This window comes from Dreissena polymorpha, chromosome 5, assembly GCF_020536995.1.
Source record: "Dreissena polymorpha isolate Duluth1 chromosome 5, UMN_Dpol_1.0, whole genome shotgun sequence".
Taxonomy (NCBI): Eukaryota; Metazoa; Mollusca; class Bivalvia; order Myida; family Dreissenidae; genus Dreissena; species Dreissena polymorpha.
This window is the reverse complement of record NC_068359.1, coordinates 120602346-120628570: the sequence shown is the minus strand read 5'-3', so window position 1 is coordinate 120628570 and position 26225 is coordinate 120602346. Positions and strand designations below refer to the sequence as shown.

General features: G+C 35.9%; 1 protein-coding gene across 5 annotated transcripts in view; it reads left to right on the top strand.

Annotated features, from left to right (window-relative positions):
• The window catches only part of LOC127880733 (arf-GAP with coiled-coil, ANK repeat and PH domain-containing protein 2-like), a 103746-nt gene that overhangs the window by 16304 nt on the left and 61217 nt on the right, over positions 1-26225 (top strand). For all 5 annotated transcript variants that reach the window (XM_052428102.1, XM_052428101.1, XM_052428100.1 and 2 more), the window contains 7 exons: positions 1188-1241; positions 3684-3742; positions 5274-5379; positions 7571-7648; positions 10604-10648; positions 13700-13795; positions 15286-15360. In XM_052428102.1, the coding sequence (XP_052284062.1) occupies positions 1188-1241; positions 3684-3742; positions 5274-5379; positions 7571-7648; positions 10604-10648; positions 13700-13795; positions 15286-15360 (513 nt within the window). The remainder of the gene's footprint in view (positions 1-1187; positions 1242-3683; positions 3743-5273; positions 5380-7570; positions 7649-10603; positions 10649-13699; positions 13796-15285; positions 15361-26225) is intronic.

Here is a 26225-nt window from a genome sequence, read left to right as displayed (position 1 = left end):
TTGGGGATTATTTCCTGTGCCAAATGGTCCGTTCTGCAGCCTGCATTGTGTTTTGCATGGATGGTAGATATACCAAACAGTTATTACTACCAATAAGCTTGTATGTTTAACACCAGAAAAAAACTTAAAAACAGAAAAAATTATATATGTTGGTGACTACTTTTCTTTTAACATTTTGAAGATGTTTAAACTGTTGCAAACTATATGTGTAAAGGGATTAATGTTAGTTTGAACAATTTTGTTTTAGTGGAATATCATTTATATTATATATTGGATATAAAATGCTGCTTTTATGAAACACTACCAGTTTTTAACAATTAAATTATAGTATTTATGGCAAAAAATAACCAGTCCTGCACCAAGTATCGATATGTCCTGAATATATTATTCTTTTTCCTGAATGAATTAATCTTAATATCTTTACGCAATGCTATTATAGATATTTTGATTCACACTTTCCCATTCTTTTGCCAAAATAGGTATATAGTATTCTTTTGAGTTTGTGTTAATATTGTCATTTCATTTTGAATACCAATACATAAATAAATTTAATTTTGTCCAAAATCTTGTCTCGAAAATGTCCGTGCTCTTAGCATCCACTCCATGCTGCACATTACCTTGGCAATGGGGGATAATTCTGGCTTCAGTTCATCATCTGACCATCTGGACATGGCTATAATGTATTTTTCATTTGTCCTTTATTTGAGGAACAAATGACAGGGGTCTCGATCTCCAATTTTAGGCCCCATTCCCCCTGTGAAAACGTATCTTATTATTTTTCCCCCAGTTAAGACAAAAATTCCCCCAGAGAATGATTAAAACCATAAACAGACTTTTGTGTATTTTGAGATTTAGTTTTTTCAGGCATGAAATGTTTTGATAAATAAAAGATAAATTGTATAATGACATACAAATTACATTTGCTGATATACCAAGAAATTTTTTATATAATTGATATAATTTAAAAGAATGTTTTGGCTTGTGTAATGACAAACGACGCTTAAATTCCCCCACCTGAGGGTACAGGTACTCTTCCCTCAAAGGAGAGAGAGACCCCTGAATGAATAAAAAAATATCAATGTTCACGATTTAGTCCTAACTTGTATCAAAATCATTGATAATACATGTACATGTACTAGGCGGCCACTTTGATTGGTACCATCTGTTTGTGTTTTATTTCATTTCAGAGCTACCTGAGTCATTTTTGCCAGACAATGTCAGAAGTTCTGAAGTTTTTCAATGTAAGTCACAAAATTACGCTTTTGTCAAAAAGAAATTTGGGGTTTTGGTCCAGTGCAGAAAGTGCCTGGTAAGACGGGTGAAATGTTTAAATGAAGCTGTATTAAATATCATCTAGAAAATGATATCAGGTCATATTTTATATTTGATGTTAAAATTGTTCTGTTTAAAATAAGTACAATATGCAGCACAAGGCAATTATTACTATCTTAAACTATTTTATTGGAATAAAAAGTATTAAATAAATACAGCTTTTATGTAATAAAAAATTAAACATTTCTTGAAGGGGCTTTGTGAATACTAAACCTTAATGTCTACAAATATAGACAGTGTTCATTGTACCCTCCTCAAATGAAGTTTAACAGGGGGGGCATGTAGAAATCATGCTGTTGGTCGGTTGGTTGATGGATTGCTTTGTTGATTGATTTGTTGGTGTGTCCTCAAAAATTGTAATAAGTTTGTATGGCAAACTATTTCTGCATTTCTTAAGCGATTGAATTTAAACTTTACTTTGTCATCACCATGAAGTGTAGATCTGCAAGACTAAATTTTCATGTGCAGTGATACCTGTGTTCCTTATTTTTGTGCCCTTGAACTAAGCTATTTTTTATGGCAGAAGCATAATATTTTGTTGTTTCATTAACTGAGAAAACTAATTTTTACATTTCTCAAGAGATTAAACCCTTTCCCCCATTAGAAGCAAAGTAAAAATTGCTTTTGCAACTAGCATAAAAGCAGAACAGCCTGCGAGTAACTCGCAGTCTGTTGAGGTTTTATGCTGTTTGCTACTCATCAGTATCTTAGAGTTGGAAATGAAGTTTTTCAAACTTGAATATATTAAGAAAGGACTTAAATTTGATTTGATTTTTTAAAAGACTTAAAATGTGTCAAAATGCGTATCTAAGTGGTGAAGGGTTTTGAAACCTTAAAATGTGTCGCGTTCTGAGAAAACTGGGCATAATTCATGTGCATAAAGTGTCGTCCCAGATTAGCCTGTGCAGTCAGCACAGGCTAACCAGGGACAACATTTTCCGCCTAAAGAAGATTTTCCATAAGAAGGGACTTCCTTTAAACGAAAAATATCGTGGGAGCGGAAAGAGTCGTCCCTGCTTAGACTGCACAGGCTAATCTCGGACGACACTTTACGCACATGCATTCAGCCTAGTTTTCTCAGAACATGACTCTTTTGTCTAGTTTAAGTGGAGTCATCCCTGATTAGCCTGTGTGGACTGTGCAGTCTAATCTGGGACGACACTTTACACACATGCATTATGCCTAGTTTTCTCAGAACGTTACACATATGTATTCATCATGAAGTGAAGATGCGTTATACACTTTTTAGTGCACTGTGACCTGCATGTTTCTGAGTTATGTGCCCTTGAACTAAGCTATCTTTATGGAGGAAGCTTCACATGTTATAAGCTTGTAAAGTGAACTAATTCCACAGCTTTCAAGTGATTGAATTGAAACTTGAAATATGTCATAACCATTAAGTGAACAGGCATGTGCCCTTAAACTTAGCCATTTTATGGCAGCAGCATTATTTGTTCTAAGTTTTTAAAGAGAGATATCTCCACATTTTTCAAGCAATTGAGTTTAAAGATGAAATATGTCTGGACCATGAAGTGTATGGGTGCAAGACACAATTTTTAGCGAGGCTGTTTTCGAAGAAAAACCCGAGCTATTGTCATAGCAAGCTCGTTGTGTCGTACGCCGTAGGCATGTAAAATCCTTTTCATTGGCTCTAAAATCAAAGTGCTTCCACCTACAACTTTGAAACTTCATATGTAGATGCACCTTTATGAGTTCTACACGCCACACCCATTTTGGGTCACTAGGTCAAAGGTCAAGGTCACTGTGACCTCTTGAAAAAAAAAAAATTCTGACAAGCTTTCGCAGCCGAGCGTGGCACCCGTTATGCGGTGCTCTTGTTAAGACAAGTGATGCATTTATTTTTTCGTTTTATGCCTTTAAAAATTTCCATGGCTATTGGATGCTATTCCTTCAACAGCCGTAAGGGTACTTTGAGCAAAAAATTTCACACAGCTCTAGTGTCAGTTTTCTTAGCTCTGATTGACACAGAGTTTACATTCCTCCCTAGTATTTCATTGCTTATTTGAAAAAAGAATGTTTGATTTCTTTTTGAACATTTATTGAAACATACTGATCTATATGTATCAAGAAACTGGGCTTGGTGCATGTGCGTTAAGTGTTGTCCCAGATAAGCCTGTGCTGTGTGCACAGGCTAATCAAGGATGCCCCTTTCCGTCTTTATGGTATTTTTTGTTCAAAGAAAGTGTCTTCTGAGCAAAAAACCAGTAAAAGTGTTGTCTCTGATAAGCCTGTGTGGACTGCGCAGACTAATCAGGTCTTACACTAAAAGCACGTGCATAAAGCCTGGTTTTCTGTAAATGAGGCTCAAAAGATGTCCCCATTCTTTCCAGGTATTAATGGACCAGGGCCAGAGGTCTGTGTGCAAGAATCTCAACACTTTTATTAAGACGTAAGTTCCTGTAGGATAGTACTTAGTCAAGTTGTAGGCTCCAGAGCTTTCAACAGGTTTTAAAACAAGATGTCCATCTGTCCATGACTAACAATGTTGATGGAATAAAATACAATTATCTGGAATCATAATACTCAGGTGATAGCTTGTTTGTTTCGGCACATGTGCAAAAATCAGTTAGAAAGCTGACGTGTATTCACCACTTAACTCATATTCTGTATGGGAGATCAGTGAGAAAACTGACATATAGTCAGCACTAAGCTTATACTTTATATGGAAATCAGTGAGGAAACCGACCTATAGTCAGCACTAAGCTCATATTCTGTATGGCAAATCAATGAGAACGCTGACCTATATTCAGCACTAAGCTCATATTTTATATGGAAATCAGTGAGAAAACAGACCTATATTCACAGCTAAGCTTGTATTCTCTATTTGAAATCAGTGAGAAACATGACCTTAAGTAAGCACTAAGCTCGTATTCTGTATAGGAAATAAGTGAGAAAACTGACCTGTATTCTGCTCTAAGCTCAAATTCTTCATGGGAAATCAGTGAGAAAGCTGACCTGTATTCAACACTAACCTCAAATTATGTATGGGATATCAGTGAGAAAAACTTACATGTACCTATATTCATCACTAAGCTTGTATTCTGTATGGAAAATCAGTGAAAGACATGACCTAAATTCAGCACTAAGCTCATATTCTGTATAGGAAATTATTGAGAAAACTGACTTATATTCACCACTAAGCTTGTATTCTGTATGGGAAATCATTGACAAAACTTACCTATATTCAGCATTAAGCTCATATTTTATATGGGAAATCAATGAGAAAACTGACTTAAAGTCAGCTCCTATTCTTAACTCATATTCTGTGTGGGATTTCAATGAGTAAGCTGACCAGAGCAGCCACTAAGCTCATATTCTGTGTAGTATATCTGTGAAAAGACCTCTATTCAGCACTAAGCTCATATTCTGTGTAGTATATCTGTGAAAAGACCTCTATTCAGCACTAAGCTCGTATTCTGTGTAGTATATCTGTGAAAAGACCTCTATTCAGCACTAAGCTCGTATTCTGTGTAGTATATCTGTGAAAAGACCTCTATTCAGCACTAAGCTCATATTCTGTGTAGTATATCTGTGAAAAGACCTCTATTCAGCACTAAGCTCGTATTCTGTGTAGTATATCTGTGAAAAGACCTCTATTCAGCACTAAGCTCATATTCTGTGTAGTATATCTGTGAAAAGACCTCTATTCAGCACTAAGCTCGTATTCTGTGTAGTATATCTGTGAAAAGACCTCTATTCAGCACTAAGCTCATATTCTGTGTAGTATATCTGTGAAAAGACCTCTATTCAGCACTAAGCTCGTATTCTGTGTAGTATATCTGTGAAAAGACCTCTATTCAGCACTAAGCTCATATTCTGTGTAGTATATCTGTGAAAAGACCTCTATTCAGCACTATGCTCATATTCTGTATGGGAAATCAGTGTGAAAACTGACCTGTATTTTCTCTATGTGATTTCAGTGAGATTAAGAAAGTGAAGGAGACGAGGAAGCACTTTGAGAAGATCAGTGATGACATGGACAACGCCTGCAACAGGAGCTCCCAGTCACCTCGCAGTAAACCACAAGTATGGAAAAAGGCTACAAACAGAATGTTACATAACAGAAAAAAACAACAGAACAAATGTTTTTACAAAAAAAAGTTTTAACACAACAAAACAAACAGCTTTTTTTACACAACAGGAAAAAACCAGAGTTTACACAAGTTAACATATTGTTTTGCACTGCAGAACAAATTTAAAAACACTATCATCAGATCAAACAGTTGTACACAACTGAACAAACATTTTAAAGAACAACAGAACAACAAGTTTTTACACAACAGAACTAGCAGTTTTTACACAACAGGACAAACAGAGTATGCGCAATTCCTATTGATAATTTTCATAAAGATGTAACAGCACAAATATTTGACAAATCTATAATTATCAATTATTATGAACATAATTATTGACCTTAAGTCGTTATATTTGTTGTTTTTTTATAATCTATTGTGTTGATTTTGTTAATCTTGAAAATTAGGTTCTTTTTGAGTTGTACATTCTTATTGGCTGTTCCAATTCTTATTGGCTGTTCCAATTCTTATTTGCTGTTCCAATTCTTATTTGCTGTTCCAATTCTTATTGGCTGTTCCAATTCTTATTTGCTGTTCCAATTCTTATTGGCTGTTCCAATTCTTATTTGCTGTTCCAATTCTTATTGGCTGTTCCAATTCTTATTTGCTGTTCCAGTTCTTATTGGCTGTTCCAATTCTTATTTGCTGTTCCAATTCTTATTGGCTGTTCCAATTGCAAGATTTGCATACTTTAAATAGCCTGGAAACTGACATTGTGGAGTCAGTTTATTTTTTATGGAAAAATGTCAACAAAAAATTTAGCATTGACAAAACTCATAAATAAATGGTTGTGTGTTACAACCAATATAATGGAAGAAATAATGTTTGTATCATGTTAATATAAATTACAAAATTGAACTGTTTTGTTGTATTTTTTATTAGCAAAATGATGGTCACTGTGTCAAAACTTTTGTCTGTAAAGAATCACATCATATGCAAACATTCTATCCAGGGATTTCACTTGATATCTATAACCACAACTCAAAAACTACCCACAACTTAACAGGAACATACCATACTAGGTTTATTGTTAGTTCCTTTTTTTTTGAGAAAAATAAAATTATATGTGGAATCCTATGGTTTCTGCATATTGCATAATTGATCAGGGGTCGACTAAATTGTTTTCAGCAACTTGCCCTGCAGGGCAAGTAGCTAATAATTTTCACTTGCCCTGGCTTAATATGTACTTGCCCTGCAATTTATTCAAAAACTGCAATAACACAGTAACTAATATGATTTATCGTGATTTTCTATTGGTTATCATATAGAACTGTTAACTCACGAACTTCAATAAAGCTAATAAACTGTTTAACACACTTTTCACTTGTTTGTTTTTCATTTTGTCATCATGGTCACAATCATTATGATTACACTTTAGGAGCATTGAAGAGTCCGAAAGGCATTTTGTTAAACTCAAACAAGCCTCTGTGTGTACAAAAGGCAGTTTTCTCTTTGTCATTTTGGTCCATTTAAACTTGCCAATAGCCACTCTTTCAATCTAAAGATGTGAAGAATTTAGACGAATTTTTTAGCAGTATTAAAAGACCGTATACCGTACTGTATAAGATACATTAACGGAACATACCGGTATCAACGGGAACAGGACTTATTTTATCGCAGTGTGGAGAAATCAACATCCGGTTAATTTTAAATCGCCGCTTTAACGTTGTTTTGTTAAGTAAAGATGTGCTAAAACTTGAAATTTTAATCTTTTCGGCCAGAAATGCCACTCGCCCTGCAGTATGAGCGCTGCCGTAATATTCACTCGTCCTGAGCCAATTTCTACTCGTAATTACGAGCGGGCGAGTGGATTTGTCGAACCCTGTTGATACTAGTAATATATTACTTAACCATTTCAAGGATACTAATTGTTGAAGACATTTAAATATACAAATTCTCTCAATCAACCAGATATGTTAAATAATTTAATGAATTTCATCATGCTTTTCCTAAGGCCTTTGCAAACAGTTTGGATCCAGATGAGACGCCACAGAACGTGGCGTCTCATCAGGATCCAAACTGTTTGCTATTCTGATAGTGTTCTTTGAAAAAAATCGAAGAAAATGCTAATTTAAGAAATTCAGCAGAAGACATTTTAGCAGAAGACAAATTTCCCAGTATGCAAAGGTGACTGTCTGTTGTAGGAATGCGAGGATGCTCACAATCTGATGATGGCCAACAAGTCTTGCTTCGCTCACACTGCTCTGGATTATGTCTACCAGGTAGGGTGTTGTCAGCAGCCATTGTTTTCCTTCTTTATAAACTACCTGTAAAAATGTACTTTCCCAATTGAGGGAAAACTACAAAATTCCCAATGGCCGTCTGAAAAAATCCCCAAATTTAGGAAAGTTCCGTCAATTTGGTTCCCAAAGTGCATTATCTGCAAGTGAAAAGATAAAATGAGCACTGAAACTGAATATCTTCAGCCAATATACCTGTAAATGAATATTTGAATTTGTTTGTGTAATTTATACTAAGCAATTGAAAAGACCAATAATTCCCAATTAGAAGATTTTAGATGAAAATTTTCCCAATTTCAGTTTTTTTTCGTGCTAATTTTTCCCACATGATGTGGTATAGGCACTTTTCCCTTTGGGCAAACAAATTGCTGATTATTAGACTCTGTTGTGTCAATTAAGACGCTTTAGAGTCGAGTACTTGTAGTGGTTGGATCCAGTGCTTTGTGTCTGCTGAGAAAAAAATTATTATTATAAAGTTTGCAAGATATGAATCTTACTGAGGACATCCCACTGGCAAACCATATTCCATTCTTTTGCTGGGTTATTATTTGCTTTTTTTAGCTCATCTGAGCACAACGTGCTTCTGGTGAGCTTTTGGGATCACCTTTTGTCAGTTGTGCGTCATCCGTCGTCAACATTTTGCCTTGTTAACACTCTAGAGGCCACTTTTATTGTCTGATCTTCATGAAACTTGTCAAAAGATTTGTCCCAAAGATCACTTGGTCGAGTTCAAAACTGGGTCATGTGAGGTCAAAAACTAGGTCACTAGGTCAAATTAAAGAAAAAGCTTGTTAACACTCTAGAAGTCACATTTATTGTCCAATTTTCATGAAACTTAGTCAGAACTTTTGTTCTGATGATATCTCTGCTGAGTACTTAAATGATTCCGGTTCTTGAAAAACATGGCCACCAGGGGGTGGGGCAGTTATGCTTATATGGCTATAGTAAAACCTTGTTAACACTCTAGAAGTCACATTTATAGTCCAATCTTCATGAAACTTGGTCATATTATTTGTCTAGAAACTTGGTCATATTATTTGTCTCGATGATAGCTTGGTTGAGTTTGAAGATGGTTCTGGTCTGTTGAAAAATATGGCCGCCAGGGGGCAGGGCAGTTTTCCTTATATGGCTAAAGTATTACCTTGTTAACACTCTAGAAGTCACATTTATAGTCCAATCTTCATGGAAGTGGTCAGAAGATTTGTTCTAATGATAGCCTGGCTAAGTTCGAAAATGGTTATGATTCGTTGAAAAACATGGCCACCAAGGTAGCAGCAGTTTTCCTATTATGACTATATAAAAACCATGTTAACACTCTAGTTGTAATGCAGTTGTTGGTGCACAATGATGATGATGATTATTATTATGATGATGATGATGATGATGATGATGATGATGCTGCTGATGATGATGATGATGATGATGATGATGGTGATGAAGGTGGTGGTGATGGTGATGGTGATGGTTATGATGATACTGGTAATGGATTCAGAAAAATTAACCACAACCCAAATATCTAATAACAATTATTGCATTAATCAAGTTAATTATAGCCATCACTTCAGTTTGTTATCTATATTTTTGCAGAAATTTGACATAGTGGTAAAGCCAATAAAACAACAAGAATTGTTACATATAAATCTTATTTGACTTTTCATTCACTTATCCTAGATTCCTACTGTGTATATAACTCATTTATACCTGTGCTTGCATTGTTGCCATGTGGTGATTATGTAACACTCCTTGAAATTGGTCCCAATTATTTAGTTAAACTACCACTACAAGAAAGTTTTAACTTTTTGAGCGCTGGAACCGGATTTTGAAGGCCTTTGCAAACAGTTTGGATCCAGATGAGACGCCACAGAACATGGCGTCTCATCAGGATCCAAACTGTTTGCTATTCTGATAGTATTGTATGAAAAAAAATCAAAGAAAATGCTAATTTTAGAAATTTAGCAGACAACATTTTAGCAGACGACAAATTTCCCAGCATGCAAAGAGTTAAGGGGAGGAAAAGGCTAAAAAAGAAAATGAGTATCTGCTCGGCCAGCTCCCTAACCTAAGTATAGGTATTTGGAATGAACGTCGCATGAATGAAGACCTAGCGTGGTATTGCATTAGGAACAAGACGTATCAAAGTCATGGTTACTATAATTAGAGAATGGGTTTCTGCACAATAACTTTTAGTTTTATTGAAGGTATTGTGTTGTTATTTACCGTTGTTTTTTTTCTTTGCTTATCCCTTTCCAACTCAAAGGCAAAGTGAAAATGGCTATGTGCAAACAGCATAAAACCAGGACAGCCTGCAAGTTACTCGCAGTCTGTTCAGGTTTTATGCTGTTTGCTGCTCATCAGTATCTATACGGGTTGAAAATGAAGCCTTTAAACTTTAATTCAGTAAAAGAAGGTCTTGAATTAAATTAAACTTTCTAAGTGACTACAAATGCATCAAAATACGTACATGTATCTAAGCAGTGAAGGGTTAAATGCAGATCTTGATTGCCAAGTTTATTAAATTAACATAAATTAATGGGTGAACAGTTTACAAATCTAGTTTCTTTTATTCTTTTATTGTTCTTATTTTTTGATATCATTTACACACACTATGTAAATACTAGTTTTTTCAAATTCAAATATGTCTTTGTGGTCATTGTATATCAGGTTATTTACAGAAAATGTAGACTATATTATTTAAGCAAAACTGTCTTGGCAGTATTTCAGTAACGACACTGTCAGTTTTAAGTTGAATCGCAATGTCTTTGTGCTGAGAAAACCCTAAAATTCTTCCTAAATTATTTTTTTAAATAGTATTGGGAAGAAATTTCTAATTTGTTTCCTATATAGCTGGATGGTATCCATCTGTCATGCTCTCAGTACATGCGTTGTTGTTTTGAGACCATTGTTCTGTTTCATATGTATATGGTGTTGTTCTTTCAGGTTAATATACTCCAGTCCAAAAAGCGGTTTGATGTTTTAGAAACTGTAAGTATAATCTGAAGTGTTTGTGGTATTTTTCAAATGTGTCGATTATATACCTGAAAATAACTTAAGCATGAAAGTAATATGTCAAAAATCATCAACTCTCAACAGTTTTTTTTAATATGGTTACTTTCAATATTTGTGTTACTAGTCTTTTTGTCTTCTACATGCAAGCTTTACATGGCACTCCAGGGCTCAACATAAATGGTTGACCGATTGCCCCTGGCAAGTAAAAGTTGGGTCCGGGCAAGTTATTTTATAATCTAGTGGTCCGCCCGGGCAAGTGAAAAAAAGAACAAAGAAAAACGTGTGTTTCTGTGGTTCAGTTGTACAAAGAATCACAAGCGATTTGCCTAATGTTCGAATTTACCTCGGCAATTGTTGTTTGCGGAAGTCCGAACTAAATACATATGGTTGGCATGCATTTCCAAACTTATTAGGGAGGCTGTTTTTCGGAGAAAACCTGAGGTATTGTCATAGCCTGTTCGTCGTCAGCCGTCCGCCGGCGTCGTGCTAAAACCTTAACATTGGCTCTAAAATCAAAATGCTTCCACCTACAACTTTGACACTTCATATGTCGATGCACCTTAATGAATTTTACACGCCACAACCATTTTGGGTCACTAGGTCAAAGTTCAAGGTCACTCAGACAAGCTTTCGCAGCCGAGTGTGGCACCTGTTATGCGGTGCTCTTGTTTTTAGAAACGCCGTAAATGACTTGGGAATTCAAACATAGGCTTTCAGATGCTATTGTGTTAATCTTTTTCTTGACTATTCAGTTACAAATAACATTGTTAGTGTTTTCAGTCACAGAGAAAACCACTAAAATTATATAACTATATAAAAACAACAACAAATAGCTTCGGTATATATATATATATATATATTTCATATTTTTGACATACATTTGCTCATAACTTCTATCAAAGCGTTTATCTGGGGCATATGTCATCCTATGGTGACAGCTCTTGTTTTAAATTTAAAGTATGAGTGAAAGAACGACACAGGATCAAACAGACTCTCAAATGTTTTTATGCATATGGATGAAATGTGGGACTTTCAAACCAGTCAGTTGTAAAAGTCACAATTTCACCACTTAAAACAATCTTAATTAATTAATGCTGAATGAATTATAACATGGTATTTATCATCTGCATGCCAATTTTTGCACAGGGAATTCATCTTTTTTCCATGTAACATTGCAACAATATTTATATAATTTTTATCCTGCCCATTTTTCTAAAGCTTGACATAGCAGTTAGAAGTACGTGTGCATGAGTGAATTTGAGCTTTTATGTATTGGAATTTTATTATTCATCTTGCAATTTTAAAATAATTTTCCACAAATTTAACCATTAAACCTTTCCAACTCACAAGGAAAATGAAAATGGCAAATGTGCAAACAGCATAAAACCAAAACAGCCTGCAAGTAAGGTTTTATGCTGTTTGCTACTCATCAGTATCTAAGGGTTTGAAATGGAGCCTTTAAAACGTGAATCTAGTTAGGAAGGTTAAATGCTTTAAATTCATAAATGTAAACATTGGAACTTAATTGCTCCAGTAAAAAACAAGAATAAAAATAAAGAAATTAAAGTAATCCTAAACTGGGCTTGAACCACTGACCAGTGGAGTTAAAGTCGAGCGCTTAAACAATTGGCCATCCATGCTCTTATAGTACTTGGTGTATTTTATACTTTTTATGAAGGAAATCCTCATAATGTTACAAAATATAACAATAACAACAGAACTCTCCAAATAAATCAATTGTTTCGCATTTGTAACCCTTTAAAATTTTCATATTTTTTAAAAGTCAAAAGATGCTTATTATTGATATTTTCAAGCATAGTATATGTTCATTATAACCAATTCCTTGCAAATATCATAACTACTTGAAAAATTTGCAAATCTGAATCAATTTTTATGCCCTCGAAGGAGGGCATATAGTGATCGCACTGTCCGTCTGTCTGTCCATCACACTTTGCGTTTAGGTTTTGAAAAATGCTCATTAATTCTATGACCCTTCATATGTAACATTCACATTTGGTATGCATGTGTATATGGACAAGGCCTTTTTATACGCATACAAATTTTGACCCCTTTGACCTTGGCCTTTAACTTAGGGTCCACGTTTAGGTTTCGAAAAATGCTCATAATTTCTATCAAAGCGTTTATTGGGGGCATATGTCATCCTATGGAGACAGCTCTTGTTTTTTCAGTTTTGTCAATTTACCAAACATGAAAAGGTCCCTTTAAGGCACTTTTTAAATTATTTACTACAAAAGTTCACCATGTTTTGACACTTTTTATGGCCCTGAAGGAGGGCATATAGTGATCGAACTGTCCGTCTGTCTGTCACACTTTGCGTTTAGGTTTCGAAAAATGCTAATAACTTCTATGTCGCTTCTGATGTAACCTTCATATTTGGTATGCATGTGTATATGGACAAGGCCTTTCCATAGGCACAAAAGTTTTTACCCCTGTGACCTTGACCTTGAACTTAGGGTCCGCGTTTAGGTTTCGAAATCTGCGTTTAGGTTTCGAAAAATGCTCATAACTTCTATCAAAGCGTTTATAGGGGGCATATGTCATCCTATGGTGACAGCTCTTGCTGTCTTGTGTAATACCTGTTTATGATGAGTATCTCAAAGATAAAGCTCACATATAAAGCTCAAAGATTCAATATGGCCACTGAACAACGCGTAAAAAAATGTTAGCACTCTGGAGGCCATATTTATTATTACTAATTTTTGCTGAAACTTGGTCACAATGTTTATCTTGTCAACATGTAGGTCAAGTTTGCAGCGTGTTTTGTGCTTCGAAATAATAGGTTTCCATTCTTGAAACCACATTTTTACTAAATTGTGATGAAACATAATGAGAATGTTTATTTTTTCTAAATCAATGCCATGTTTAAAAATGGCTTTAGTATGGTATAAAACTAGGTTATCAGGTCAAGTCTATAACAATATATGTACTTTCAACTAAGGTGAACCATTTAGGGCTTCTATGACCCTCTTGTTTTTGTTTCCTTCTCATTTATGAGATATCTTCCAGATGCTGTCGTTCATGCAAGCGCAGGCAACGTTTTTCCATCAAGGTCATGAGCTTTTTCATGACTGTGGGGACTACATGTCCAGCACCAAAGACCAGGTCAGTGTACTTTGTACTTACGGCTGAAATATAAATGAGTGCGTAAAGTGTCATCCCAGGTTAGATTGTGCAGTCCGCACAGGCTTATCAGGGACGACACTTTCTGCTATTATGGTATTTTTATGCCACCCTTCGAAGAAGAGGGGGTATATTATTTTGCTCATGTCGGTCCGTCTGTCCATCCACCAGATGGTTTCCAAATGATAACTCAAGAACGCTTAGGCCTAGGATCATGAATCTTCATAGGTACATTGATCATGACTGTCAGATGACCCCTATTGATTTTCAGGTCACTAGGTCAAAGGTCAAGGTCACAGCGACTCAAAATAGTAAAATGGTTTCCGGATGATAACTCAAGAATGCTAAGGCCTAGGATCATGAAACTTCATAGGTACATTGATCATGACTTGGAGATGACCCCTATTGATTTTCAGGTCACTAGGTCAAAGGTCAAGGTCACAGTGACTCGAAATAGTAAAATGGTTTCTGGATAATAACTCAAGAATGCTTATGCCTAGGATCATGAAACTTCATAGGAACATTGATCATGACTGGCAGATGACCCCTATTGATTTTTAGGTCACTAGGTCAAAGGTCAAGGTCACAGTGACTCAAAATAGTAAAATGGTTTCCGGATAATAACTCAAGAATGCTTACACCTAAGATCATGAAACTTCATAGGTTCATTAATTTTCAGGTCACTAGGTCAAAGGTCGTGGTCACAGTGACTCGAAACATTTAAATGGTTTCCTGATGATAACTCAAGAATAATTAGGCCTAGGATCATGAAACTTCATAGGTACATTGATCATGACTGGCAGATGACCCCTATTGATTTTCAGGTCACTAGGTCAAAGGTCAAGGTCACAGTGACAAAAAACATATTCACACAATGGCTGCCACTACAACTGACAGCCCATATGGGGGGCATGCATGTTTTACAAACAGCCCTTGTTAGTTTCAAGGAAGTCCCTCCTTACCAAATATTAAGTTTATGCGGAAAGTGTCGTCCCTGATTAGCCTGTGCGGAGGCTCAAATAGTGTTTGTTTCCAGAGCTCATGCACATTAAAGTTAGATCGGTAGATCTGAAAAATAATAATGTTAAAAAAAACTTGGGTTTTGAAGAAATAACCTTTTTTTACGAGCACATCCTATAAATTTCATGCCTGTATCTGAGTTAAAGATATAATCTCAATATCAAAATGGAAATGTGGCAGATGTGAATAACTATGTAATTTAAATAGCTAATTTCTAGAGGAAAAATTTAAAAACAATTTTTGGTCATTATGAAGACATTGAACTTTTGGTCATCTTGGCTGCTGTATTGCTTAATTAGCTTTATTATTGTGTACTTTCAATCAGACAGGTTTTCTTACGACACTTAAAAGTTATAATGTTTAAAGTTTTTATACTTGAACTGTTTCTAGGTTCTCTTGTTTAAATGAAACCTTTTCAAAAGTTTTCATTAATTCTGAATGCAATTTTTCAGGTCCGTGACTTGCATGCTAAGGCCAGGGTGGAATGGAAAGAAATGGAGGAAAGACATCATTTAGTTCAAAACAAGGTCAGTGTCTTACTTACTTTAGTGTGTTACAGGATTGGAAGAGACCTGATTTGAATATTGGCTTGATGCTATGATTATGGTTTTGTTGCACAAAGTAAATATCTCAATATCCACTGCAGATACTAAACTTGAATTACTTCACTTCCCAATTTTAAAGGGACCTTTTCACATTTTGGTAAATTGAAAAAAAATGAAAAAAACTGTTTCAGATTTGCAAACTTTCAATGTAGTTATGATATTTACAAGGAATGGGTAATAATGAATATTTACTATGTTTTAAAATATTCATTATATGTTTATTTTGGGGATTTAAAAACCTGACAATTATTAAGAGTTATTTGAAATGATTGAATAATTTGGAGATTTTTGTTGTTATCGTTATATTTTGTGACCTAACGACTATATGCACACATATGGGAGACTGGTTTAAATGCTTTACTGTTACTCCAAGGGTTAGTGGTTCGAGACCGGTTCAAGATTACTTTTCTTTCTTTATTTAATTGTAGTCTTGTTTTTACTGGGGCTATTTAGTTCCATTGTTTACATTTATCAATTTAAAGCTTTTAATGACGAAACTTCAATGCATACCAAAATCTGCGAAAAGGTCCCTGTAATGTTAACTTGCTGAGAGCCATAACTGTGACCAGCATTTTATCAGACTTTTCAGGATGAGGTTTGTGTGCAAGCACATATTTCTGTGACTAGTATAGAAACAAAATGTAAATGGCTTTTGCTGCTCAACAGTAATTATCCGCATGCTCCTAATTGGAGCGGGGGGATTATGTGGTTATCTCTGCCGTCTGTCCTGGCCACTATCTCCTCCTACACTATTGGCACTAGAACCTTGAAACTCAAGCACATGGTAGCTATGAGCATATGTGTCACATTGGAATTTCGATCTGACCTCTGGGTCAAAAGTTGCGGCGTGGGGATGCGCGTCGGCCGTAGTCGCGCCATTTCTAGTTAAGGGTTTGAGATGAACCCTTTAAAACTTGAATTCAGTAAGAAAGGTCTTTAATTAAATGTAACTTTCTAAGTGACTACAAATGCGTGAACATACATATCTATCTGGTAAAGGGTTAATTTTCATTGTATTGTGCAGGTTAATCAACCAGTCCATAACTGTGACAAATTGGAATAAATAATCCTGCAGCATGTCCTGCCACAGTTCTTTATTTGAACGGACATCAAGTCTATATGCATGATCATGTATTATATACATACATGCCAGACGTCCCGATCTCAGCGGGACAGCTCTGCTTTTGGGCTCTTTGTCCCGGCATCCTGATATGAGACAATTTGTCACGACATTCGTTAACAACGATGTAGGTCTATAAGCTCCTAATAAAATTCGCTTTTCAAACTCTTTCTGGCTTAAACTTACCATCGCTAATCCCTTTATTGCCCCCAATTAACAACCCACTTCTACTACTCGAGTGCACCAGTGTTGTTTTTGACACCTTATCAGCGATTTATCGGCAACTTATTGATTTAATCAGCATTCACACCATGGTGTTTTTATGATGAGGGTCGCTAAATGCTATCGAAAGATGTATCGTACAGAAATAAACGCCACCTGCGTTTTTATTTCACATAGGGACTCGGCACAAAAAAATCATATATGATATATAATATATAGACTATGGTATTTCATGGCCCAATCAAGTCCAACGAGAAGTTATTATCCTGTGTATTATACAACCTAAGGTTATAGAACCTGTCAAAACACCGATTTTGTACATCAAACAAATTGAATGCTGACCAATACAAATGTCTCTCACAAATTACCTTTCATTTTCGACTGATTTTCAGAAAATAGTTTGTACATATTGCTTCAATCTAAATTTAGGGTTAATTTACGATTGGTTGAATAAGAACAGTGCTCAATGCGCTCACATCGTGTCACACAATTAACATATATCCAAGGGGATATCCCTGTACCAATTGGATGTCAAATCTAGGCATACAGGGAAACCCCACTTTTCAGTTTATGGAGTGTGTTTACTTCCGGAAAATGGAGAACGTCTGTGTTCACGAAATTTTGAGCACACATTTATCGTCAATATTGGGCAGAAATTAAGAGTTTTTATGCCCCCAGATCGAAACATCGGGGTATATTGTTTTTGGCCTGTCTGTCTGTCTGTCAGTCAGTCATTGTATGTGTGAGTCACAAAACTTTAACCTTGGTTAAACTTTTATAATTTTTTCAATATTGAAGATAGCAACTTCATATTTAGCATGCATGTGTATCTCATGGAGCTGCACATTTTAAGTGGTGAAAAATAAAGGTCAAGGTCATCCTTCAAGGTCAAAGGTCAAATATCATTGTTTTTTTCTTTCCTAAAACTTTAACCTTCGTTAAAGTTGGGTTATAACTTTTTTAATATTGAACATAGAAACTTGATATGTGGCATGCTTGTGTATCTCATGGAGCCGCACATTTTGAATGGTGAAAGGTCAAGGTCATCCTTCAAGGTCAAAGGTAAAAAATAAAAAATAAAAAAATTCATTTCTCCATTCAATCTCTTACTTACTTCTTGTGGAGCTGCACATTTTGACTGGTGAAAGGACAAGGTCATCCTTTAAGGGCAAAGGTCCATAAATGGCTTCAAAGCGGCGCAATAGGGGGCATTGTGTTTCTGACAACCACATCTCTTGTTGTAAGTAATATACTGACTACTGACTAAAGAAAAGGTGGAATGATTGATCGTTTTAGGTGTCCCGTTTTTTGGTCAAATTTCCAGACAATGTTTTATGGAAAGTCCCGATTTGGACATGAACAATTCTGGCATGTATGATTATATATTTTCATATCTGAAATGATTACGGTGATTTCAACATTTGGAAGCCATGGCTACCTAAAATTGTTATCTAATGAAATGATCATTAAATTTAATGTATTTTAATGTGATGACAATATTGGTTTCGGTACTTGAATCACTATTTAAGCTTCAATCAATATAAGTTTGTTTCATTTAAAAAGTTCAGTTAGCACTAAACAATTAGCATGTAAACCAACTGCATAATAGTGATACGCTGATTGATTGTTTTTCAAATGAGTCGTGTTCTGAGAAATCTGGGCATAATGCATGTGCATAAATTGTCGTCCCAGATTAGCCTGTGCAGTGCCCACAGGCTAATCAGTGACGACACTTTCCGCTTGTTTTTTCGTTAAAATGAAGTCTCTTCTTGGCAAAAATCGAATTTTGGCAGAAAGTTTTGTCCCTGATTAGCCTGTGCTAAAAAAGCAGTGCAATAGGGGGCATTGTGTTTCTGACGAACACATCTCTTGTTCTGTTTATCATGCCTCTTCGTCCCCAATTTTATAAGAAATAGTGAAACATAATCGCTTTGACGCTGCATTCTTTTCGGGAATGAATATGATTTTTGACGTTTGATGACGTCATGAGTAATTGGGCTTAATATTTGTAAAATGTGTTTTGTGCTGTTTATGTTGCTGTTTGTGTATAAATATATATAGAGGGCATCTTGGTATCAAATTGTTTGTCCTGTTGAATCTGATTCTATTTTAACAAAAATGATAACTTGATGGTTGATTCCCATTAATATGAACAACCTCCAAACTTTTTTGGTGTAAAGGATCATACTCGCAATTAATGAACATTTTTTTTTTACTGGTTTACAAGATATTGTTTTAACCAATTGAATACCTTCAATCATGTTGATATTGAATTTATTCTAGAAAAGAATTCATTATCCTCTCTCATTCCATTCAATCAGTCTTATTTAAGTCATCAGTCATCAAGGAAATTGCATTTCTTTAAGCACCAACTTACCAGAGCCTGGTTTGTTTATGTGATAGTGGTGTAAATACCTGAGTTTGATTCTTCATCTCATCCCTCAGTGCCTATAGTTTATACAGGTGCTTTTTTGTGGATGGAAAATGCTGACTTCAAGGATTACTCACTTGTGTACTTCAGTGAGGTTCTGTTCTGTCAGATGAATAAACTTCAAAAATGAGCCCTGTTCTGGGAAAACTGGTAGTAATGCACTGCTCTAGCTAGGATTTGAAAAGGGCAGGGGGGGGCTATTTTGTCAAAAGGGCAGGGGGGGCTTTTTTGTCAAAAGGGCAGGGGGGGCTATTTTGTCAAAAGGGCAGGGTGGGGCTATTTTGTCAAAAGGGCACTTTCAACACACAGAATTTCAAGCGCGCGGTCGTATCTGAAATGCTCCCTGTTGCATATTTATTTTTAGCTCACCTGTCACAAAGTGACATGGTGAGCTTATGTGACCGTGTGATGTCCGGCGTCTGTATGTGCGTGTGTGTGTGTGTGCGTGTGTGCGTCCGTCAACAATTTGCTTGTGTAGACAGTAGAGGTCACAGTTTTCATCCAATCTTTATGAAATTTGGTCAGAATGTTTATCTTGATGAAATCTGGGTTGGGATTGAATTTGGGTCATCTGGGGTCAAAAACTAGGTCACTAGGTAAAAAACTAGGTCAAATAAGAGAAAAACCTTGTATAGACAATAGAGGTCGCAGTTTTCATCCAATCTTTATGAAATTTAGTCAGAATGTTTATCTTGATGGAATCTGGGTTGGGGTTGTATTTGGGTCATCTGGGGTCAAAAACTAGGTCACTAGGTAAAAAACTAGGTCAATTAATAGAAAAACCTTGTATAGACAATAGAGGTCGCAGTTTTCATCCAATCTTTATGAAATTTGGTCAGAATCTTTATCTTGATGAAATCTGGGTTGGGATTGTATTTGGGTCATCTGGGGTCAAAAACTAGGTCAATAGGTCAAAAACTAGGTAAAATAATAGAAAAACCTTGTGTAGACAATAGAGGTCGCAGTTCTCATCCAATCTTTATGAACTTTGGTCAGATTGTTTATCTTGATGAAATCTGGGTTGGGATTGTATTTGGGTCATCTGAGGTCAAAAACTAGGTCACTAGGTCAAATAATAGAAAAACCGTCAACAATTTGTTTGTGTAGACAGTAGAGGTCACAGTTTTCATCCAATCTTTATGAAATTTGGTCAGAATGTTTATCTTGATAAAAACTGGGTTGGGATTGTATTTGGGTCATCTGGGATCAAAAACTAAGTCACTAGGTAAAAAACTAGGTCAAATAATAGAAAAACCTTGTGTAGGCAATAGAGGTCACAGTTTTCATCCAATCTTTATAAAATTTGATCATAATGTTTATCTTGGTGAAATCTGGGTTAGGATTGTATTTGGGTCACCTAGGGTCAAAAACTAGGTCAATAGGTCAAATATTAGAAAAACCTTGTGTAGACAATAGAGGTCACAGTTTTCATCCAATCTTTATAAAATATGGTCAGAATGTTAATCTTGATGAAATCTGGGTTGGGATTGTATTTGGTTAGTCAGGTGAGCGATTCAGGGCCATCATGGCCCTCTTGTTATGTAAATAGAATGCATAATTTCCATTATTATTAAACCCTGCAAATAAAATGTGTACAACAAGAAATAAATTTATAACAATGCTATAGAGATTTATAAATTATAATATGTCTTTAAAAAAATATAAATAAAAAATTTTTTTTTTAAATAATAAAAGGGCAGTGCAGGGCAACTAAAGGGCAGGGCGGGGCTTCATGAGGGCAAGGCGCCCTTCAATTTAGGCCTAGCTGGAGCACTGGTAATGCATGTGGGTAAAGTGTGGTCCCAGTGTTGGTCGGCACAGTCTGCGCAGGCTTAGCAGGGACAACACTTCCATCCTAGACAGGATTTTCATCTTGACGAGACTTCCTGTCATCAAAATATTCCATAAAATTGAAAGTGTCACTGACTGCACAGACTAATCTTGGATTGCACATAAAGAACATGCATTGAGCCCAGTTTTTCCAAATGTTGCAGCTAAAATATTCCTGGACATTTTCGTAAGAAAACAGACACACTTTTCTTTACCATGGTTTTGGTTAAATTTCTTTATATTTTTGCACAATACTATTTTTATGCCCCCCTTCGAAGAAGAGGGGGTATATTGTTTTGCTGATGTCGGTCAGTCCGTCGGTATGTATGTCCGTCCACCAGATGGTTCACGATGATAACTCAAGAACGTTTAGGCCTAGGATCATGAAACTTCATAGGTACATTGATCATGACTCGCAGATGAGCCCTATTGTTTTTGAGGTCACTAGGTCAAAGGTCAAGGTCACAGTGAACCGAAATAGCAAATTGGATTCCGGATGATAACTCAAGAACGCTTATGCCTAGGATCATGAAACTTCATAGGTACATTTATCATGACTCGCAGATGACCCCTTATGATTTTCAGGCCACTAGGTCAAAGGTCAAGGTCACAGTGACTCAACTTAGAAAAATGGTTTCCTGATGATAACTCAAGAACGCTTACGCCTAGGATCTTAAAACTTCATAGGAACATTGATCATGACTGGCAGATGACCCCTATAGACTTTCAGGTCACTAGGTCAAAGGTAAAGGTCACGGTGACTTGACACAGTAAAATGGTTTCCGGATGATAACACAAGAAAGCTTACGCCTAGGATCATGAAACTTCATAGGTACATTGATCATGACTCGCAGATGACCCCTATTGATTTTCAGGTCACTAGGTCAAAGGTCAAGGTCACAGTGCCAAAAAAGGTATTCACACAATGGCTGGCACTACAACTGACAGCCCATATGGGGGGCATGCATGTTTTACAAACAGCCCTTGTCTAGTTCTTGTTTTTCTTTGCTATAATTTCAATTTGTTATTATTTGATTTATGATTAATATATTGCTTTGAAATCTTTGCTGGAAGAAGATATTTTTGTATACAGATTTCTTGTTGATGAAATTGACTCTAATTTTTTTTTAAATGATAATAAAGCTGATTTAAATGTCCTTTTTCCGGAATAAAAAACAACTTTATTTTAATTATCATACATATAACTATTTCTTTTTAGATTATATTACCGGTAGTTAAGGGTGTCAAGAATTTATCCATCCAGTCAATGACAAAAAGGTCATAAGATCTGTTTTCAGCATTAGATACTGGTTATAAAAGTTTTCATTCAACTGTGAAGTGAGTTCCAATTCTGTTTTGTACATCAGATTCATATCATGAGTTTCATTTTATGTTGTATGCAGCAATAACTTTACATCCTTAATTGTTACAAATAAACATGAGCTTTTAAGGGTCAGATGCTTTCTACATTTTGAGAGCAATAAACAATCTGGAATTGCTATCATGTGTCCATTGTTGGCACTTTTTTATATTTATTTATTTGTAAGTTAGCCTTGGAAACTTTGAATGTTGTTAGGCTTGATAAGATGGAAAAGCATAGACTTACATTTTAGCTCACTTGAGCAGTCAACGTGCTCATGGTGAGCTTTTGTGATCGCCTTTTGTCAGTCGTTGTCGTCCGTCCGTCGTCAACATTTGCCTTGTGAACACTCTAGAGGCCTTATTTATTGTCCGATCTTCATGAAACTTGGTCAGAACATTTTGTCCTAATGATACCTCAACCAAGTTCGAAAGCGTGTCATGCTGGGTCAAAAACTAGGACACTAGGTCAAAAAAAAGAAAAACCTTGTGAACTCTGTAGAAGTCACATTTGATGACCAATCTTCACGTAACTTTGTCAAAATGTTTGTCTTAATGATATGTTGGTTGAGTTCAAAATGGTTTCGGTCCATTGAATAACATGGCCGCCAGGGGGCGGGGCAGTATTCCTTATATGGCTATAGAGAAACCTTGTGAACACTCAAGAAGTCACAATTTTTGCCCAATCATCATGAAACTTGGTCAAAACATTGGTTTCATTGATATCTCGGACAAGTTTAAAAATAGTCATGATTAGTAAAAAAACATGGCCGCCAGGGGGCGGGGCACTTTTCTCTATATGTATATAGTGAAAACATGTGAACAGTCTAGAAGACACATTTTTGCCCAATCTTCATGAAATATGGTCAGAGCATTTTCCTGGATATGACGGTTGAGTTTGACAAGGGTTTCGAATCGGTAAAAAAACATGGCCGCCAGGAAGGGGGGTCTTTTTCCTTATATTTAAATAGTAAAAAAAGCTTGTGAACACTCTAGAAGTCACATTTTTTGTCCAATCATCATGAAACTTGGTCAAAATATTGGTTTTATTTATATCTAATTCTTGGTAGAGTTTGAAAATAGTCATGATCAGTGAAAAAACATGGCCCCCAAGGGGTGGGGCAGTTTTCTCTATATGTATATAAGAAAACATGTGAACAGTCTAGAAGACACATTTTTTGCCCAATCTTCATGACATTTGGTCAGAAGATTTTTTCCTGGATACGACGGTTGAGTTCAAAAATGGTTTTGATCTATCTAGTAATATGAATGCCAGGGGGGGGGGGGGGGGGGTAATTTTCCTTAAATTTATATACCAAAAAAGCTTGTGAATTCTCTCAAAGTCACATTTTTTGGCCAATCATCATGAAACTTGGTCAAAAAATTGGTTTTATTGATATGTTGGATGAGTTTGAAAATGGTCGTGATCAGTGGAAAGACATGGCCGTCAGGGGATGGGGCAGTGTTCTCTATATGTATGTAAGAAGCATTTTCCTTATATATATATTTAAAAAAATCTGGGTATTAAAAACATGGCCGCCAGGGTGGGTTGGGTAATTTTCTATATAGGCCTATTGTGAATACTTTGGAACACCTTATTTTTAAAGTCAGTCTTCTCATACCAATAATTTGAAATATTTGCTGAAGAATTTTAATCTTTGTTTCTTTCCATCTTAGTCTCTCAGGTGAGTGACCCAGGGCCCTTTGGGGCCTCTTGTTTAGAGATGTTCCATAAATTCATTTAGAATTAACAGACACAATTAAAAGTCATGAAAAAAATAACAATAAAAAATCAAAATTATGTGGTATACTGTGTACCTTTCTGTTTCTGCTATTGTTTACATATTTAACTTTTTATTGTTCTGTTTGCCTTAATTGCTTACCTCAATCAATGTGTATCATTCTGTGTGCCCTTACTCTGATTCCTTCTATTCGACCTAAATAAATGTGTGCCATTCTGTTTGCCTAAATTGCTGACCTAAATAACTGTTTTCCATTCTGTTTGCCTAGATTGTGGACCAAATAAATAGTGTGCTAAGCTATGTTGTATTGCATTAGCCACATGGGGATTTTAATTGTTTGACAGCAGTGAATGTCTTCTGCATTTCATGGAGCATATTGATATTGCAGATGATAGCTAATGAAATGATTGGCCTTTCCAGATGATCTTGCAAAGAAGCAATCATATGCATGGCATGTTGAAGGGTTTTTTATCTATATGTGGTAATGAAATAAAGGTCTTACAGTACAGGCACCGTGTACTTAAACAAAAACGCGTGTCCGCGGTGTTCACTTTTCCCGATGGGTGACATTTCGTAGGGGGCGGACACGCTACTGACCGCGGTGTTTGGCGAACACCCGAAATCGCTGCGATTTCACGCTATCAAACACCCGTGATCACCGCGATGCTGCACAGCCACCGTAAACACCTGTCTGCAAGAGTCATTCACGTGTTTTAAATGTAAATGTGCAAAAAAAAATCATATACTACATGTAGATATTACATGTATGTGCACATGTATGCGTAATTAAATTCTGACAGTACATAAAGTCGGAAACGTAAATAAAGCGTTTAGATTATCAATGCTATTAACTCTTGTGGTGTTAATCAATTAAAGCAATTGCCCTTTTTAACAACAAATACCGAGTTTCAAAGAAATCAAGAGAGTATTAAAGCATTTATATACTTGTGTCCGACTTTCAGTACTGTCAGAATTTACGTATTGCATCCGTATGTTACGACACTTGTGTGCAGTCAGTATACAATACAATAATTTTTTCAATAATGAAGGAACTGATACAGCGTAACGGTAACGATACAGCGTGTTTAAATTATATTTTATTAAGAGGAAATGTCAATGCCAAATTATTCGCGAAATACCCCGGTACTTTAGTTGAAATTCACAACGAAACTTTTAACGGGAATTAGATGATCTCAATGTTGTATCTGCTACGAAACTTTTATTTACAAATAAATACACCCACGCCAATTTTCGCGCCCTTTTTAACAGAATAAATTATTTATTTCATGTAGAATTTGTAACCTAAAATAGCTGTACATGACGCGTGCGAACTGTGTCAGGTTAAATTTACGCATGTTGCAATACAACTGTCCTGATTGGGCGCTTATTTCATCACATCTTTAAATAGAATATGCCGAAATTCATTTGATACTTTCGAATTACCCACCCATGATTTGATTTTAAAAATGGAAATCAGGCATATATTGGATTATCGAGTAATGGATAAAGATGGGAGAAGTTGCATGTATGCGATTGAGACAGTTGACACGTATGTATCGGGGAATCCAGAGACTTGGGTTAATACTTTTACTACATGTACAATCATTTATGAGTTCTTCATGGCTTCAAACTGTTAATTGAATAGTCAAACACTCAATTAACACTCCTTCGGGTGCGGTATCCTACAGCTAGGTGCAAACGCAATTTTCTTTTATACTCTGCGTTTAAAAAGACAGAAAACACTGTCATGGGCATGGGTGTGAAATACATAATTCATTATCACTTTTACATGAAAGGGATCAATGCAATACGTTTATGTTCAATTATTATGCCCCCCTTCGAAGAAGAGGGGGTATATTGCTTTGCTCATGTCGGTCTGTCGGTCGGTCTGTCGGTCCGTCCACCAGATGGTTGTCAGACGATAACTCAAGAACGCTTGGGCCTAGGATCATGAAACTTCATATGTACATTGATCATGACTCACAGATGACCCCTATAGATTTTGAGGTCACTAGGTCAAGGGTCAAGGTCACGGTGACCCGAAATAGTAAAATGGTTTTTGAATGATAACTCAAGAACGCAT